Here is a 17457-nt window from a genome sequence, read left to right as displayed (position 1 = left end):
GGAATAGAAAAAGAGAGGACGAGCGACAACTCTGTAGATTCACTGTCAATCTGGCGATTAGCGCAAATGCTTGCCCCGCAGAAATGTGCAGGCTGGAAATGGTTTTGAAATGACAACAAGAAATACATCGAAATTGCTGCTCTTCTGAAGAAAAGAGAAGATGAAAGTTTTAGAGAGGTCTTAAGATCAACCATTCCAAGACCAAAGTGATGGTAGACATGGCAAACATACTGACAGTTACCGACGCACTCAGCGATTACGAAAAAGCGAGCTAGTTTGTATAAGTATCTTGGTTTAATAAACAATGCCGGTGGTTGTATCGCCGAGATACGCCGCAGAACTGGCATGGCTAACCTCGACAAGATCTGGAAGAACAGGTATTCGTGAAACTAAAGTGCGCTTGATACGAGCTCTTGTCTATTCAATATTCCATTATGGTTGCCGAATCATGGAGCCTCAAAAAGTGTGAAGTGGCAAAGGTTGGCGCTAGAAGCTACAGCTAGAAGAACAAATTCCTCTAAGAGTAGCTCAATATCGACACTCAGCTCTTCACAACATGTTATGGGATGGGAGAGCCTTTAGAATCATTAGACATATTATCCAACGCATGATGTGGAGAAACACATGAATTTAGACCGAATGAATGGCAAACGTGCTCGAGTTGGAGCATGTGTGAGATGGTCGAACGCTATGAAGAGGTCGGCTTGCGGCAGTCTGCACCGTGCAGTCCACACGGCTTATGGCCGCACGAAATAGAGACTAATTACATGTGGTCGCGATCCTCAGCAATAAGAAAACGAGAAAGAAGATACGTTTTAGTGAGCCTGGTGCTTTTACGACAAAAAACCATTAAAAGGAAGCCATAGCAGTGTGTCACTATGTCATGTGTCACTACGCCAAATTTCAAGGATATTTGGAGTGTGTTAAAGTACGACGTTTTTAAATAATACGATAAACCATGGAAATCATGAGAAAAGGGAGGGTTGCCGATCGGATCGAATGTTTACCCCTTAATGCAAGCTATTAGACCTATCCTATATTGATTTACAAACTCTATTTTACTCACAGCCTATTCAAAACTATACGTAGTAACGTATAGTTCTCTGACCAGCAACCTGGATTGATCAAATTTTCAAGAAAAACAACAATTTAATGATTTTTCTTAAGAAACCTGAAAGTCAAGGTCACGCCGATTTCACGCCGAAAACACGCCGCCGCCGCCGATTTTTTGGCAAACGCCGCCGCCGATCATTTTTTAATCGGCGCACACGTCTAATTGAGCACTACTCTTCTATAATTAAGATCACTGCGTTACAGGCTCGTCGAGCTCACACTGAGAGTAGGTTGGCTTCTAGTAGCAATAAAGCCAAAGAAATATGGAAGGTTGTATTAAAATCAAACCACAGTTCAATGTTTACAACTATTATTACTTATATTTCAATATCAACAACGAGCACAGTAATAGTTTTCTTACAGTCGACGCCATATTGCGTGCCTCCAAAACAACCTTTTTGCTTACACCCTTGCTATGATAACTTTTAAACGAATATTACATTTATTACTTCTATTAAACATTTGTAAAATCTTTTCATATTATGAAATGAATTATGGTGTATGTTCAACTTACATAACTTAAGTGATTCTTTTAATAATTATACTTCGCGCCTCGTCCTCGAGATTAGTAACTGAAGATATATATACATGTAGTTACGCCGGTAGGTGTCACCACTCTGCACTTAGTTTGGAGTTATTTTTTAAATTTTTTTTTTTTAATAAGTGGGTGTCTACACTCACCCTTACCTAGCTGCTGGACGAGAGAGGGGCAGACGCGCGGGAGGAGGACATATGACCTTTTGAATGACATTACCAATCCATCTACGGCACGATCAAGCTGCCTTGTACTTCAATATTAACCCTATACCAAAATTATGTTATATATACTCATTTGTGGAAGCTGATTATACTTATATATACTGCAAACCGTCTACTTCATTGAAGAGCACCGAATTATCCAACAATTTATGGTGACCCCGACGTGATCTGGATGACGCAACTGGAAGGCGAAGATATCCCGGAATAAGTGCATACGTATACTGGATCCGAAGGAAGTACGCCCGTTCCTTTTAGTGTTCATCATTTCCTATTTTAAAAGTTATTGTTCTCGACTTGTGTTAATTTAGTTCGATAATTCTAGTGCAATTAGTGCGGTTTGTGAGTTTAGTCTATGTAGGTACCACCGTTTGCAAAATTATTAACAAAACTTCGCAATTCTTCATTCCTTATGCATAAATAGCATTTAAATAGCTTCTTTATAGTTCTAAAGTAAATAATACATACGGGTTGGTACCGTAAAACAATTAAAACTTCTATAAAATTCGACTTAAAAATTGTGTGTTAACACAGTGTTCCACAGTGTCCAACTTTCGTACTTTAAAGTTTCTAGTTTTTCGTAAATACATTAGTCCCAATTAAAAAACAAGTACTTATAGGTAGTTAAACATAATTGCCGACTATTTCAGGAAATTAACGGGATATAGGCCGGTGAGAACTAGTGATTTGGTCAACTACACTGCACAGCGGTTTCCAGCAGCGCGGCGCCGAGTAACACCGTGTCGCTTTGCGTTGACCGGCCGGTACCTACCTATAGTGCACATCTGTTATCAGCGATCAGCTGTTCTACTCATCATATACGAGGTTGGATTCATTTAAATTACTTTATAACTAACTTCTTTGTTATTTTCGCCTGCATAATGACCGAATTAAAGGACCTTTTAAAACAACGGGCCACTATAAGAGGCCGCGTAACATTATTTGAAAAGTTTATAACGCCTTTAATGAGTCTCGATAGTGTAACTGAGCGTAATAAATTAATAAACAACGAATTAAGCTTAAGATTATCCAAATTTCAAGAGTTAAGTTACACTTTCGACGAAATTCAAAATAAAATTGAGGAATTAGACTCCGATACGTCAAAACAGATGGAAGAAAGGGAGCAAACGGAAAACCAGTTCTTCCAACTGATTGGCACCGCTCAAGAGTTTTTAGATGCGTTTAACGATAGCAAAACAAAACAAGGGGATGAGTCTTCATGTCGTGGCAGCTCCACATCAGTTACAAATCATGTTAAACTGCCACCCCTGAAAATTCCTCCTTTTAGCGGTGATACAAATAAATGGCTTCAGTTCCGAGACATGTACTTGTCTCTCATTCACAATAATGATAATTTGGACAACATAAGTAAATTCCATTATTTAAAATCATACTTGGAGGGTTCCGCTCTGGCAGTCATTAATTCGGTCAGCGTTTCGGCAGATAATTATCAAATTGCTTGGTCGTTGCTCTGTGACAGGTACAATAATAAGCGTCTATTAATTAACGAACACATTAAATGTCTATTTTCGATTGAGGCGCTCTCTAAGGAGTCCGACCGGGGCCTGCGCAACTTAGTAGATGCAATTTCAAAAAATTTAAGTGCTTTGAAATTGTTAGGCGAGCCAACTGATAGTTGGGGCACGCTTATTATTTATATAGGCTCATCGAAGTTGGACTCGGTAACCGCGAGAAATTGGGAGGAACATCGAAGCAAATTAGAGACCCATACTTTGGACGATTTTTTCAACTTTCTTCGTCAAAGGGCAACTGTATTAGAAACAGTCTACGCCGCTAAAACTTCAAATAATCAAAGTCATAATATTAATAAGGTTGAAAATCGTCACAACTTTAATAGGTCGAAATCATTCATTTCTTCTTCGCTCGATTCACACCCCCGTGGCAGTTGTTTGGCATGTAAACAAGATCATAAATTATATGAGTGCAACAAATTTAAATCGATGTCTGTGGAAGAACGAAATGCAAAGGTTTTTCAATAGAAATTATGTAGTAATTGTTTACGTAATGATCACCAATCGTACCAATGCCGCCTCGCTGGTTGCCGCATCTGTAAAAGAAGGCATAATACTTTACTTCATAAAACAAACAACTTACCCAGCGGTTCTCAACCGCATCAAACACAATCATCATCATCTTCATCGCGACAAGAGATACAAAATAACGTAGAATCGTCTGCGTCTACATCCTTACCTATCAATTCAACTTCTAACCTTGAAGTACCTACTAATACTACTGATAACGCATCTTCTGGCCCGCGTCCGGTAATTACACTGTCTGCCGGCTCCTCAGGCTTCGGTCTTCATTCTACAGCTGTAGTCGAGGTGTCAAACAATGGCAACATAATAAAATTGCGCGCTCTTCTAGATAATGGTTCGCAAACTTCATTCATAACGGAGGCGGCTCGAGCTAAGTTAGGATGCCCTACAATTAAAAAATTCAAGTGCGTGTCCGGTCTGCAAAATGCCATCGTAGGCACTGCCGAACACTGCAACGTACAGATAAGGTCTACTTATACCTCATTCACTACAAATGTTAAATGCTATGTCCTACCAGTCATAACTGACATTGTTCCTCAAATTGAGATACGAGTTGACGAACTAGCCATCCCCGGCCACATACAATTAGCTGATCCAGACTTCTATCGCCCTGGAGACATCGATATTCTTCTAAGTCTGGAAGTCTTCTGGGACGTTCTGGGTACTTCTCAAATAAAACTCGGACCAAACAAACCGGTCCTCCACGAAACTGAGCTTGGATGGATCCTCGGTGGCCGCAATATGGGGAAAGGTACAAAGCGTAATAGCAAACCTTATTGCCATTTTAGTCAAGATATACAACAGCAACTTGTAAAGTTCTGGGAAATAGAAGAAGTTCCTAAAACCCAACCTACGTCAAATAGCGACGAATACTGTGAAACCCTTTTTCAAGAAACAACGCAGCGTGGAGAGGATGGTAGATTTTGCGTTCAAATACCTCTGTGTGATTCACCAGATGTCTTAGGCGACTCATTTAAAATAGCCGAACGGCGACTACATCAAATGGAACGTAAAATGAAACAAAAATCTGAATTTAAAGATGAGTATTCTAAATTTATGCAAGAGTACGAGCGCCTAGGACATATGAGTGAAGTACCTAAGCCCGAGCGAGGATGCTACCTACCTCATCACGCTGTGATACGTGAATCTAGCGAAACTACGCGCTTGCGCGTAGTTTACGACGCGTCAGCAAAAACGTCATCAGGCGTATCATTTAATGATATCCAACATGTCGGACCTGTCGTCCAGGACGACCTCTTCTCCATATTGCTTCGTTTTAGGCAACACAAATATGTAGTGACAGCCGATGTGGAGAAGATGTATCGTCAAATTTTAGTAAAGCCCGAACAACGTCATCTACAGATGATTTTATGGCGTGAGCAATCGGATCAACCAATTAAAATATACCAACTGAATACAATTACATATGGTACATCATCTGCGCCATTCCTAAGTACACGGTGTCTAGTTCAGCTCGCTAATGAATGCACTGATGTAAGAGTTGCTAATGTAATAAAGCACGATTTTTATGTAGATGACGTCATTACAGGGAGCAGTTCAAAGGAGGACTTGTGCTACATAATAAATTCAATAACGGAAGTTCTTCATTCAGCGCACTTGCCATTGCGTAAATTCCGTTCTAACATAGGTTCCGTCCTTCAAGACAATTCGAATGCATTGATACCTAAAGATCTAGATTTCAGTTCACAATCAAGTGCTTTAGGACTCAAATGGGATCCAAGCACTGATACATTCAACTTTCCTGTCGATATTAAACATTCGTCAGTAGCCACCAAGCGATCGATCTTATCGAATTCTGCTAGATTGTTCGATCCTCTAGGGTTGTTGAGCTTATGTACAATTGTGCCAAAAATAATTTTAAAAAATTTATGGCTTACTAAGTTAGACTGGGATGATCCTATTCCCACAGATTTATCAAAATCGTGGTTTAATTTTGTGCTAGGACTTAAGAGCCTGACTAACTTTCAAATACCTAGATTTGCTCTCGCTGATGATCCCGATGCGATCGTTGAATTGCATACATTTTGCGATGCGTCGCAAGATGCGTATGCAGCATGCGTCTACTTGCGTTCGATTAGTAGCTCAGGTAGCATATCAGTAAATTTATTGTGCGCTAAAACAAAAGTCAGTCCCGTGAAAGCTCAGACAATACCGCGTCTTGAATTATGCGGAGCTTTATTAGCTGCTCGATTAAGCTCGAAAGTAATCGAAGCTTTACGACTTACAGTTGTGCGACTTTGATCTTTGTGTCGCACACTCAAGGTCTATAAGAGAGGTGGTGACCCAGTGATAACTCCGTTGTTATTCTAATATATTATTTATTGGCGTGTGTTCACAATAATGGTACAGAAAGAAGTGGCGGGGCCCGTGAGAACATACATGGACGCTAACCCCCCGCGCGTCCCGCGCGTCGATTCTATTTTGCTGCGTTGTGGGATTAGCCATCCATGTGTGTTCCCACAGTAATCCCCCCCTTTTTGAGAAAAAAAAAAAGGAAAAAAAACACAAAGAAAAATAATCATAATTACGGAACCTTACTTAAAATTACACTTAATACAGTTAATACACTTGCTCCGGCACGGCTCGAGTTGCAGTAGGAGGCGGCAGCGATGCGACGGCTTTGCGCAACCAATTTCTAACATGACTCTTACATCTGGCCCGTAGTATATACGCCAGCACTATGCACAGGACCACGCCAACTGCTATGAGTCCTATTCCCACGTAATTTAGTTTCGCTTCGACCTGCCCGGAGATCGACTGTACTTGGGCTATCGCGATGTTGCTGTTCAGGGACTTCTCGTCTTTACTTTGACCCAGACCCATTCTTCCAAGTAGAATAATGATTAATAAAAAATAATAACACAACGTAAGACAGTAGCGCTTACGCTGGTCTCTGATAGAAATTGGTTACGTCCCATCGAAATCGCTATTTAAGTATTACAAAATTTGCGTACATGCAAAATACAAAATAAAATTACACAAGATTTATTAAAAAGTATGTCTAATTCAAAACACTACTTAACTAGGTTGCAACCTAAGATATAGCGCTATAGGTAAGTATAATTTAATCACAATTTAATGATTCATTTGCATTACTGCGGACCTCGTAAACATTACTGACGTTGCATCTCGGTCGGCCGAACCGTGCGATGTTACAACAGCAATGCAACTTGGTGCCATAACTATTAAGTAATAAGTCATATTTTATATAAAACATAACAGTAGGTAAAACTTGTATGCAAGGAGGACTTTGCTTCTTTTCGCAAGAATGCTAAAGTTCCCCTTACGGAAATCGACACATACTTACATGATACTATAACATTACACCTAAATAAAAAAAAAACTAATACTACGGATCGATCCTAAAATCTAATGTGCACATAGGTTAATATCAACTCAATCATCAATTAGAAATCGGACTGGTCTTTTAACAGTCCTTCCGCTGCGTGTGGTCCGAGTCACCGGAACAGGTATGGGCGATGGTGCCGCTGATGGCGTTTCCCGATCCCCCATATCCTGTGACGTACTCCTATTGTCTGTGCTACTTTGATTTTTGGTGACATCTTGGTCAGTATCCAAATTAAGTATAAATGCTGGCTTTAACCTATCGATAGACACACGAGCTTGTCTGCCGGGAAGTTGTATTAAAAATACCTGTTCACCCCTTTCGATGACCTTGTAGGGTCCATCATACGGCGGTTTTAATGGTTTGCGCACCGTGTCGTCTCTAAGGAAAACATGCGTGCACGTGAGCAAGTCATTATGTACGAAAATAGTCCTATCTCGTCTATCACGCTTGAACGCTGGCTTGAGACTAGAAATGTGATCCCTAATTTTCTCTACCACGCTATAAGGGTCAACGGGGTCCCTATCCCTCGTCGTTTCATAAAACGCTCCTGGCAGACGAAGCGTGCGACCGAACGTCATTTCCGCTGCGCTTATGCCACTGTCGGACCTACCCGCGGTGCGCAACCCGAGCATTACACTTGGAAGCAGATCTACCCATGAGCTTCCGTCTCCGAGCTTTGCCATGAGCGCAGATTTGAGTGACCTATGCCATCGTTCGATACGACCATTTGACTCTGGCCGATAGGGAGTGGTTCTTATCTTATCTACCCCTAACAACTTCATTAGTTCTGCAAATAACCTACTTTCAAATTGGCGTCCTTGGTCGCTAGTTAGCCTTAGCGGACAACCGTAGCGAACAATCCAGCCTTCGTAAATGGTTTTGGCCACTATCTCCGCGGTTATTTCAGTAATAGGAAATGCCTCGGGCCAACGCGTATACCTATCTATGATAGTTAGGAGATACCTATACCCGTTTGAAGTCGTTATCAATGGCCCCACAATGTCTACGTGTATATGTTCGAAAGCTGCTGAGTCGGGGAATGTGCCTAGATCTGACACCGTATGTCGGCTGACCTTCGCCCTTTGACATTGAATACACGACCGAGCCCACATTCCTACATCCTTATTTACTTCTGGCCAAAAGTAGCGTTTACTAACCATTTTCCTACTAGTGCGTATTCCGGGATGACTTAATGAATGTAAACTATCAAATATTTTCCGACGGAACTCTAAAGGTAAATAAGGTCGAGCTTCGCGTGTAGAAGTTTCACAAAGGATAGGTTTAGTGCAAGTCGGCAATGTTATTAGTTTGAGTTGCACTTTGCTTGCGTCATTGGGAGTCGATTGCGCCATGCGCAAAACATAGTCATCTTTAGCTTGTGCGTCGGCTAATTCTGAGAAATCTAATACCGACGGGCAATCAATTGTTTCGACTCTAGACAGCGTGTCTGCGACTACATTGTCCTTGCCACTTATATGACGTATGTCTGTAGTGAACTCACTTATAAAAAGGAGTTGCCTCGCGCGTCTGGGACTTTCCTTGCTGTCGTCACCTACCTTATTAAATACTGTACATAAGGGCTTGTGGTCGGTATACAGGGTCAATTGGCGACCTTCGAACGACTTACGGAAGTGCCTGATTGATAAGTAAATAGCGAGGAGTTCGCGATCGTACGTACTGTACTTAGCTTGAGCCGAGGACAACTTTTTCGAGAAAAATCCCAAGGGTTCCCATGAATTATTTACCCGTTGTTGAAGGACACTGCCGACGGCAATATCTGATGCGTCACACATAAGTGCTAAAATGGCGTCAGGCTTGGGGTGCGCGAGTGTAGCTGCCTGTTGAAGACCTGCCTTACACTGCGCAAACGCCTCCTCTGCCTTTGTTGTCCACTCGATCTTGGTTTTGTCTTTCTTTTTGGTGTTAACTAAATACTTATCTAGCTCTGCTTGCTTGACGGCTGCGTCCTGAATGTGACCTCTATAAAAATTCAGCATTCCTAGGAATCTGCGCAGCTCTTCCATGGTTTCTGGCTTCGGATAGTCGACTATGGCACTTACCTTATCCTCGAGCGGCTTGATACCTGCCGTCGAGACATGATGCCCCAAAAACTCAACCGAAGAGCGTCCAAAACAGCATTTGTCCAGATTTATCGTGATTCCGTACTTCGTAAACCTTTCGAACACTAAAGCTAGATGTCGCTCATGCTGCTCACTGTTGTCGCTAGCTATGATGACATCATCTAGGTAATTGAAAAGGAAGTCCAAACCTTGAAGTACGGAATTATTCATAAAGCGCTGGAAGGTCTGGGCAGCATTCCTGAGCCCGAAACTCATGCGGGGGAACTCAAATAGTCCGAATGGTGTTATTATACTCGTTTTTTCAATGTCCTCTGGCGCCACGCTAATACAGTGGTACGCGCGATTAATATCTAACTTTGTATATATTTGTTTCCCCGCCAGAATGTAGGTAAAATCGTGCAATCGCGGAATGGGATACCTATCGGGCTTAGTTATAGCATTAAGCATCCGGTAGTCCCCACAAGGTCGAATGTCGCCATTCTTTTTCGCTACTACGTGTAGCGGACTAGCCCAGGCACTTTTCGATGGACGACAAATACCTAACTCTTGCATCAATTCAAATTCTTTTTTTACTTTCTTATACCTATCTGGGGGAAGCGGCCTAGCACGCGCAAAAACTGGTGGCCCTGTAGTTTCTATGTAATGTAGCACGTTATGCGGTGCCGTCTCTTTGAAAGAGGCGGGTTTGGTAATTTCCGGGTACTCGGACAACAGTTTACGGAAGGGATGTTCCACGCTAAATGCAAAAATTGAGGGTTGAGTGGTACTTACCATTTTTGCGGCGACCTTGAGGAACGTCGTCAGGTCTATCAACCTACGTGCACTTAAATCGACAACCAGCTTATGATGGGCTAAAAAATCAGCTCCCAAAATAGGCTGCTTAACGTCGGCGACGACGAACTCCCAACGGTACGGTCTGCGTAATTTAAGGTCCAACACTAACGTTTTAGTCCCGAATGTCTTTATTTCCGTACCGTTCGCGGCGTAAAGTTTATATCTCGCGCACTCGTTACTATAAAAACGATTCTTTGGCGGCAAAATCGACACATCGGCGCCCGTATCGACTAAAAACTTAAGTCCACTTTCCCTATCCGTAACACACAAACGACGGCTAACCGATGTAGTGCAAACCTCCGTCGACGATTGCACCATCGTTTTTAGTTTTCCGAACCCGACGTTTTCCACGCGCACGGCTGGTAGCAACGCTGGGCCTTCTCGCCGAACTTGAAATGATATCGGCAAAGCCAATCTGGGTCGTCCTTGGTACGCCGAGGTTGACCGCGCGAAGAGCTCCTAGCGCGCGATGTTGACCTCCCGTAGCTGCGTCCTCGCTGCCTCTGATTTCTCTGCCGCGACCTTGACCGCTCCATGTTTGACATTTGGGCGGTGAGTTTGGCGATCTGTTTAGTCAGGAACGCTATCTCTGACTGCGAAGAGGTTGACCTTGACGCGTCGCTGTCACACAGCGGCTTACCGAATGACGGCGGTTGCTTGACCTCGGAAACGTAGCTATGACGCGTAGCTTCAGTCACATTATCCGCAATAATGGCCAATTTGTCGAGATCACTTGTTTCTGCTACTGCCAGGACTCCTCGCACGTTCACAGGTAAGCGGCCTTGCCACAGAATCCGCAGGGTCTCATCGGGGAAGTTTTCACGAGCCAGGTCCCTCATTCTATTCAGTAACTGGCTTGGTTTCGACTCACCGAGTTCCAATTCCCCGATCAATTTTTCAATTTGACGGATTCTCGTGTCCTCGAACAAGGATAACAGCTTGGCCTTCAGCGCGGCGAACTTGTTTACGGCCGGCGGGCGAGACAGGAAATCCGTAAGCTGCACAATCACTTCTTTAGGCAGCTTGGCGACCACGAGATCGAATCTGGAATCATCCCCCAGCTTCTGCGGCGCGAGGATGGCTTCGACGCGAATAAACCACACTCGCGGCTGGTCCGTCCAGAATTCCGGCAAACGGGACGACAGTGAAATTGCCATTATATCGGGTTTGACGTCTGGTGGCTCGGCGTTGGAGGTTGCGGCGGCGCCTCCGTCTGCTGGAGGGGCGGCCGGCGGTTGCACCGGGGCTCCTCTCAGGGCTGCTAGTGGATCAGGCATCGCTGACCTTGAGGCTTAAATCTTCGATGTTTAAGATATCACGTCGGGGTCACCACTGTGCGACTTAATCTTTGTGTCGCACACTCAAGGTCTATAAGAGAGGTGGTGACCCAGTGATAACTCCGTTGTTATTCTAATATATTATTTATTGGCGTGTGTTCACAATAATGGTACAGAAAGAAGTGGCGGGGCCCGTGAGAACATACATGGACGCTAACCCCCCGCGCGTCCCGCGCGTCGATTCTATTTTGCTGCGTTGTGGGATTAGCCATCCATGTGTGTTCCCACACAGTCACCAACATCTATCATTGGACAGACTCATCTGTAACTCTAGGATGGATCTGTTCACCCTCGCAGAATCTTAAAACGTTTGTATCAAACCGTGTCGCAGAGATTCAACAGCTTACAGCAAATGGATCCTGGAGACACGTCCCAGGTGTTCAAAACCCTGCGGACTTAGCATCACGTGGTGTAAGTCCATCACAAGTAGCTGATGCTAACCTATGGTGGCACGGCCCCTCCTTTCTATTAGAAGGGCCATCAGCCTGGCCAGAAGTCATTAAACCTAGTGCCAACATACCTGAAATAAAAACTTACAAAACGAATTCTAAACCTAAAACTACTATACCTATAACATGCACTACAACTATACCTATAACCTATGACAAATTAGTAAATTTCGAAAATTTCTCTAAATTTACAATATTATTACGAAGCTTGGCTTATGCATTGCGTTTTGTCCACAACGTACGACACTCAAATAATAAAACAACTGGCCATCTAACTACAGACGAACTGCAATTGTCATTACATCATCTTGTTAAGCAACACCAAGAGGAGTGTTTCGAGCATGAACTACATCTACTAAATGATAAAAAATGCTTACCTTCAAAATCGCGAATCCTTTCTCTCAGACCCTTCGTGGATGAGAAGAGTATCCTCCGAGTAGGCGGACGTATTCAAAATTCATCTGAAATATTTAGTAAAAAGCATCCGATTATCTTGGACTCTAAAAATCGTTTTACCAAATTACTTTTTATCCAAGAACACAAAAAATTGTGCCACGGAGGTGCTCAGCTTTTACTGACTAACGTCAGGCAATTGTACTGGCCTGTTGCTGGAAGAAGATTAGCTAAATCCACTGTAAACAATTGTAAAATTTGTAAAATACTTAAAGCTAAATCTGTTATACCAATAATGGGAAACTTACCCTCCGCTCGAGTCAATCCTAGCTTCGCTTTCGAGGTTACCGGTATCGACTTCGCTGGTCCATTTCCGACTCGCGACCGAAAGGGACGTGGTTGCAAAATAATTAAAAGTTATTTATGTATATTCGTCTGTTTTGCAACCAAAGCAATTCATTTGGAAATTGCATCAGACTTGAGTGCGGAGGCATTTATCATGTGTTTAAATCGTTTTATCTCTCGCAGAGGAAAGCCTAGCGTAATCCATTGCGATAATGGCCGAAACTTTGTAGGCGCAAATAATGAATTTAAAAGATTCTTGGAATCTTGCGGTGAATCCATCTCGTCATATGCTGCCGGTGAATTCATAAATTTCAAGTTCTCACCTGCTTATTCACCGCATTTTAACGGACTTAGTGAAGCTGGCGTGAAGGCTGCCAAGCATCATTTAACGCGTATGATAGGGAACACTAACCTCACCTTTGAGCAATTGTCGTCTCTATTTGCACAGGTCGAGGCAATTCTTAATTCCAGGCCTATAACTCCCCTATCAGCCGATCCTACAGACTTTTACCCTTTGTGTCCCGGGCACTTCTTGATCGGCAAACCGCTCACATCATTGCCATCGCCCACACTCACCGAAATCAACCCAAATCGTCTTAGAAAATATGAGCACATTGAGCAGATGCGACAACAATTTTGGGAGAGATGGCGCACTGAATATTTGAACGAGCTGCAGCAACGATCAAAGTGGCGCATCAATCAGGGAAAACTCGCTGAAGGCGATATGGTGGTCCTCAAGGAGGCTAACTTGCCACCACTCAAATGGCGCATGGGCCGCATTCATCGACTGTATCCAGGAGCCGATGGGATAGCACGCGTTGCAGACGTGAACACGTCCAAGGGTATCATCCGCCGTGCCGTCACAAATCTCTGCCCGCTACCTAACGATGAGCGTGAAGAAGCTACTCGAAAACCCACAGTTTTCGAGGGGGGGAAGATGTCTACACTCACCCTTACCTAGCTGCTGGACGAGAGAGGGGCAGACGCGCGGGAGGAGGACATATGACCTTTTGAATGACATTACCAATCCATCTACGGCACGATCAAGCTGCCTTGTACTTCAATATTAACCCTATACCAAAATTATGTTATATATACTCATTTGTGGAAGCTGATTATACTTATATATACTGCAAACCGTCTACTTCATTGAAGAGCACCGAATTATCCAACAGTGGGTATGCCTAGAATCCACCTCCTGACCGCCAGCGCTCCGTCCCTTCATACGCTTTCTAGTGCTCGACCACTCAAGTCACTTCTTAAATTAAATAAGTTTCTTGTTCGTGGAGTCTCGCAAAATGCCGAAACGTAAACGTGTTAAGAAATACGAAGACGACATTGATCATCTACTGCATAAAGTTCGAAAATTAAAACGTAAAATACGACATAGTGAAAGTGATTCGTCACACAGTGGCTCCAATGAGGAATTTATACCACAAGAAACAGGTAAGTCTTTTTAATTTTCGCTTGTGCAAATTTTAAAACGATCAAGGTTATTAAGCCTAGGTATATGTGCACTCAGATTTATCCATTGGGGATAAATCAAAGTACAAATTGCATCGGTTGGCGTTCAGTTCATTGGGGACTGATACCTAACTAAATGTATGATCTATTAAAAAATTAAGATATTGACTGTATAAAACCACAATACGAGTTCATACTTGTAAATACATCAATGTACTCCGATTAGCCGTTGGGGCTAAGTCGACGCATGGTATGACGGTTGGCGTACAATTCATTGGGAATTGTTACCTAACACCTAACTTTAAGAAGGGATAACATGCGTTATCTGGTTCAGTTCAGATGATTAGAATATTAATAAGTAATAATATTTTTGAGTTTTATGAGTAATAAATAAAGTCATAGATTTTGTAGGTACTTACTTACTTAATTATAGTACTTAGGTAATAGTTTATATATTTATAATATACCAGTACAGTTTGCCTTAATTGTAGTCGTGAAGAGGTTCATAATTTGTTTTTAAAAAGTTTTAAATCAAGTATATGTCGAATACGGATGGTCTCAAAGGGCGGTGGGCGCGTGGGGTAGTACGATAATGTATTACTTCACAGCTAAACCAGTATGCTACCATGCTACCAGTGCATGAAATAAACCTTAGGACTCGTTAACCATACTAGTGCCTACTATACTTCAGTACTAAATGTTTAAAAGAACTAATTGCTATGTTTAACTCAAGGGAGCGATATGAAAGTAAAAAGAAACTGTTTAAATCTTTATTCAAGTCAAACTAGGCCGGCTCCAACCCTACGCCTCTAACATGAGAAGATTTAGCCCTATATGGGACCGGCAACAAACTCAGAGGGACAAATATTTTCAAAACAAGTTAAAACAACACATAACACATCATTTCTTTATTTCACAAAAGTAAGCTTCTAATGAAACATAAGAAAACAAAATAATACTTGAAATAAAACACTTAGCTAAATGGTTAAAGAACGCGGGATTTTATAAGCTATCAGAATAATCATTTAGGTATAAGCCTTCAGGAACGTAGCGAGTTAGGCACGAGGTTGGCTAACGAGTACGTCCGATCTCTAGCGCGGTCCGATCAAGAAGAACTACCAGCGGCGGAGCCTCTCCGCTCCCGCCTCAGTCAAGTTGGCAAACCTGCTCGACCAGTCTACCAACATACCGACAAAAACGCCAACTCGTGCCTACGCTCACTCGAGAGAAACCTCTCGACGGTCCAAAGCCTTCTACCTGTCATCTCAGTTCAACAACACGCCAATAGGTGGCGTTACTCTCTACGCAACTTTATTTCAACAATGCGCCAATAGACGGCGTTACTCTCTACGCAACTTTATTTATTTCGTTACAACCAAATAATACGTAGCTCAACATTGCTAATCGATTTTATACAGGCGTCTAAAATAATGAACTATAACGCTGCAATACGTCTTTCTGGTGTCAGGTTCCGACATATATAAATATGAAAGCAAACTAAGTAGGTATTGCTTTTGTTCTCAGCATCACCGGTTTTACGACCAGATGATTGGTTTCCGGAATACCCGGATTATGAACTGAACTACGGTCCATACAGTCAGAATGACCAATATAATGGCGCTGAGTATCAGGGAGACCCTATTGAGGCCAATAATAGTCCTATAGAGGAACCTCAGAATTCTGTTGGAAATTTGATAAAGCCTACTGAGGCTCAGCAAAGCGCTATACAGACCAACACACAGGCCGTGACAAATACAAGCGACAACGCCGTACCCGGCACGAGCTCCAACGCCATAGCCGGCACCAGCTCCAGCGCCATAGCCGGCGCAAGCGCCATAGCCATACCAGGCACAAGCACGTCCACTGTTGAGCATGCCGATGATAATAAGGTCGCTGACATAATCGATTTGGACGATGATGTATTACAAATTCTGGGAGATGACCCCTCGTCGGCCACAATATATGGCAAAGAGGTACGTGCAGAAATAGCTACCCGTTTTACACATGTAGCCATAGAAGGTATAACTAAAGAAATCCGTAAAGACCTCCTTAGTAAATACCTAATACCTGCTAATTGCGTGAAAATAGGCGCGCCAAAGTTAAACCCTGAGATCAAAGCTGCCATATCAGAAAATTTTGCTAAACGAGACAAAGGCATCGAGTCCAAGCAAAATAAGGAAATGGCTTGCGCAATATCTTGCCTTAGCGAAATAATTACATCGCAATTAAATTCGAAAGAGAAAAATAACGACCTGTTACAAAAACTTATAGACCTCGGTCGTATTTTGTGCGATTTACAATACGCAGACAGCGTAACCAGACGCAATTTTATACTTTTCTCATTGAAAAAAGATCTCAAAGACCATCTGGTGAATACCAAGATAGACACTTGCCTATTTGGCGAAAACTTGACGGAAACGCTTAAATCAGCGAAAGCCATGATTAAATCCGGCGGAGAGATAAAAGCTCCTGTTCCTAAGCAACCCGTAGCGCAATACAGGAGGGTGAAATCCAGTGTGTCGTGTGTGTGGCCGCGCAGGCCGCCGCCGGGCCCGCCGCCGTCGGTTCCGACTCCGAGGGGTCGCGCGCCTGCTCCCCGCGCGCCGCCGCCCCAGCTCCCCCCGGCGCCGCCCGCGCGCTACTACAGGCCGTCGTACGCGCACCAGCCCCCGCCGCGTCACTACTACTAGAAACAGTTAAGTACGCCGGCCGTTTATCACTATTTTATAAACAGTGGGCGCTTATTACTAATGACCGCACCATACTTTCATGGATAGCGGGCTATAAAATCAATTTCTCAAGTACTGTTGTTCAACATTCTTTGCCCTCACTGCCAGAATATTCTGATGTAGAGAAGTCACATTTTGTAGATGCCATTAATAATCTCTTGCAAATAGGTGCTATATCCGAGTGTAATCCTTGTGACGGCCAATTTGTGTCCAGTATTTTTCTTGTGCCGAAGCCGAACGGAAAAATGCGTTTTATACTCAATCTAAAACAGTTAAATACATTTATTAAAACTGACCATTTCAAGCTCGAGGATTTGCGAACAGCTGTTAAGCTTTTAACTCCGGATTGCTTTATGGCTACGCTCGACTTGAAAGATGCGTATTTTTTAATAAAAATTCACGAGGAATCAAGAAAATACCTACGTTTTATCTATGAAAATAAAATGTACGAGTTCAACGTTTTACCGTTCGGCCTCAACACTGCGCCTTATATTTTTACAAAAATCACAAAACCTATTGTAAAACTACT

The 17457-nt window shown here is 42.9% G+C and overlaps 1 protein-coding gene across 1 annotated transcript; it reads left to right on the top strand.

Annotated features, from left to right (window-relative positions):
* The first annotated feature begins 14154 nt into the window (after nt 1–14154).
* Nucleotides 14155–16889, top strand: LOC134805406 (uncharacterized). The gene is made up of 2 exons (XM_063778717.1): nt 14155–14181; nt 15705–16889. The coding sequence occupies exons 1-2, from the start codon at nt 14155–14157 to the stop codon at nt 16887–16889; spliced, it is 1212 nt and encodes a 403-aa protein (XP_063634787.1).
* The last annotated feature ends 568 nt before the right edge of the window (nt 16890–17457 follow it).

This window comes from Cydia splendana, unplaced genomic scaffold, assembly GCF_910591565.1.
Source record: "Cydia splendana unplaced genomic scaffold, ilCydSple1.2 scaffold_104_ctg1, whole genome shotgun sequence".
Taxonomy (NCBI): Eukaryota; Metazoa; Arthropoda; class Insecta; order Lepidoptera; family Tortricidae; genus Cydia; species Cydia splendana.
The sequence above is the reverse complement of the archived record's forward strand: the minus strand, read 5'-3'. Positions and strand labels throughout refer to the sequence as shown.

Bases quoted from the DNA above. Each gene is read 5' to 3' on its own strand.
- LOC134805406 (XM_063778717.1), top strand. From the start codon at position 14,155: ATGAGGAATTTATACCACAAGAAACAG. The intron at 14,182-15,704 runs GTAAGTCTTTTT...CAAACTAAGTAG, and splicing joins ATTTATACCACAAGAAACAG to GTATTGCTTTTGTTCTCAGC.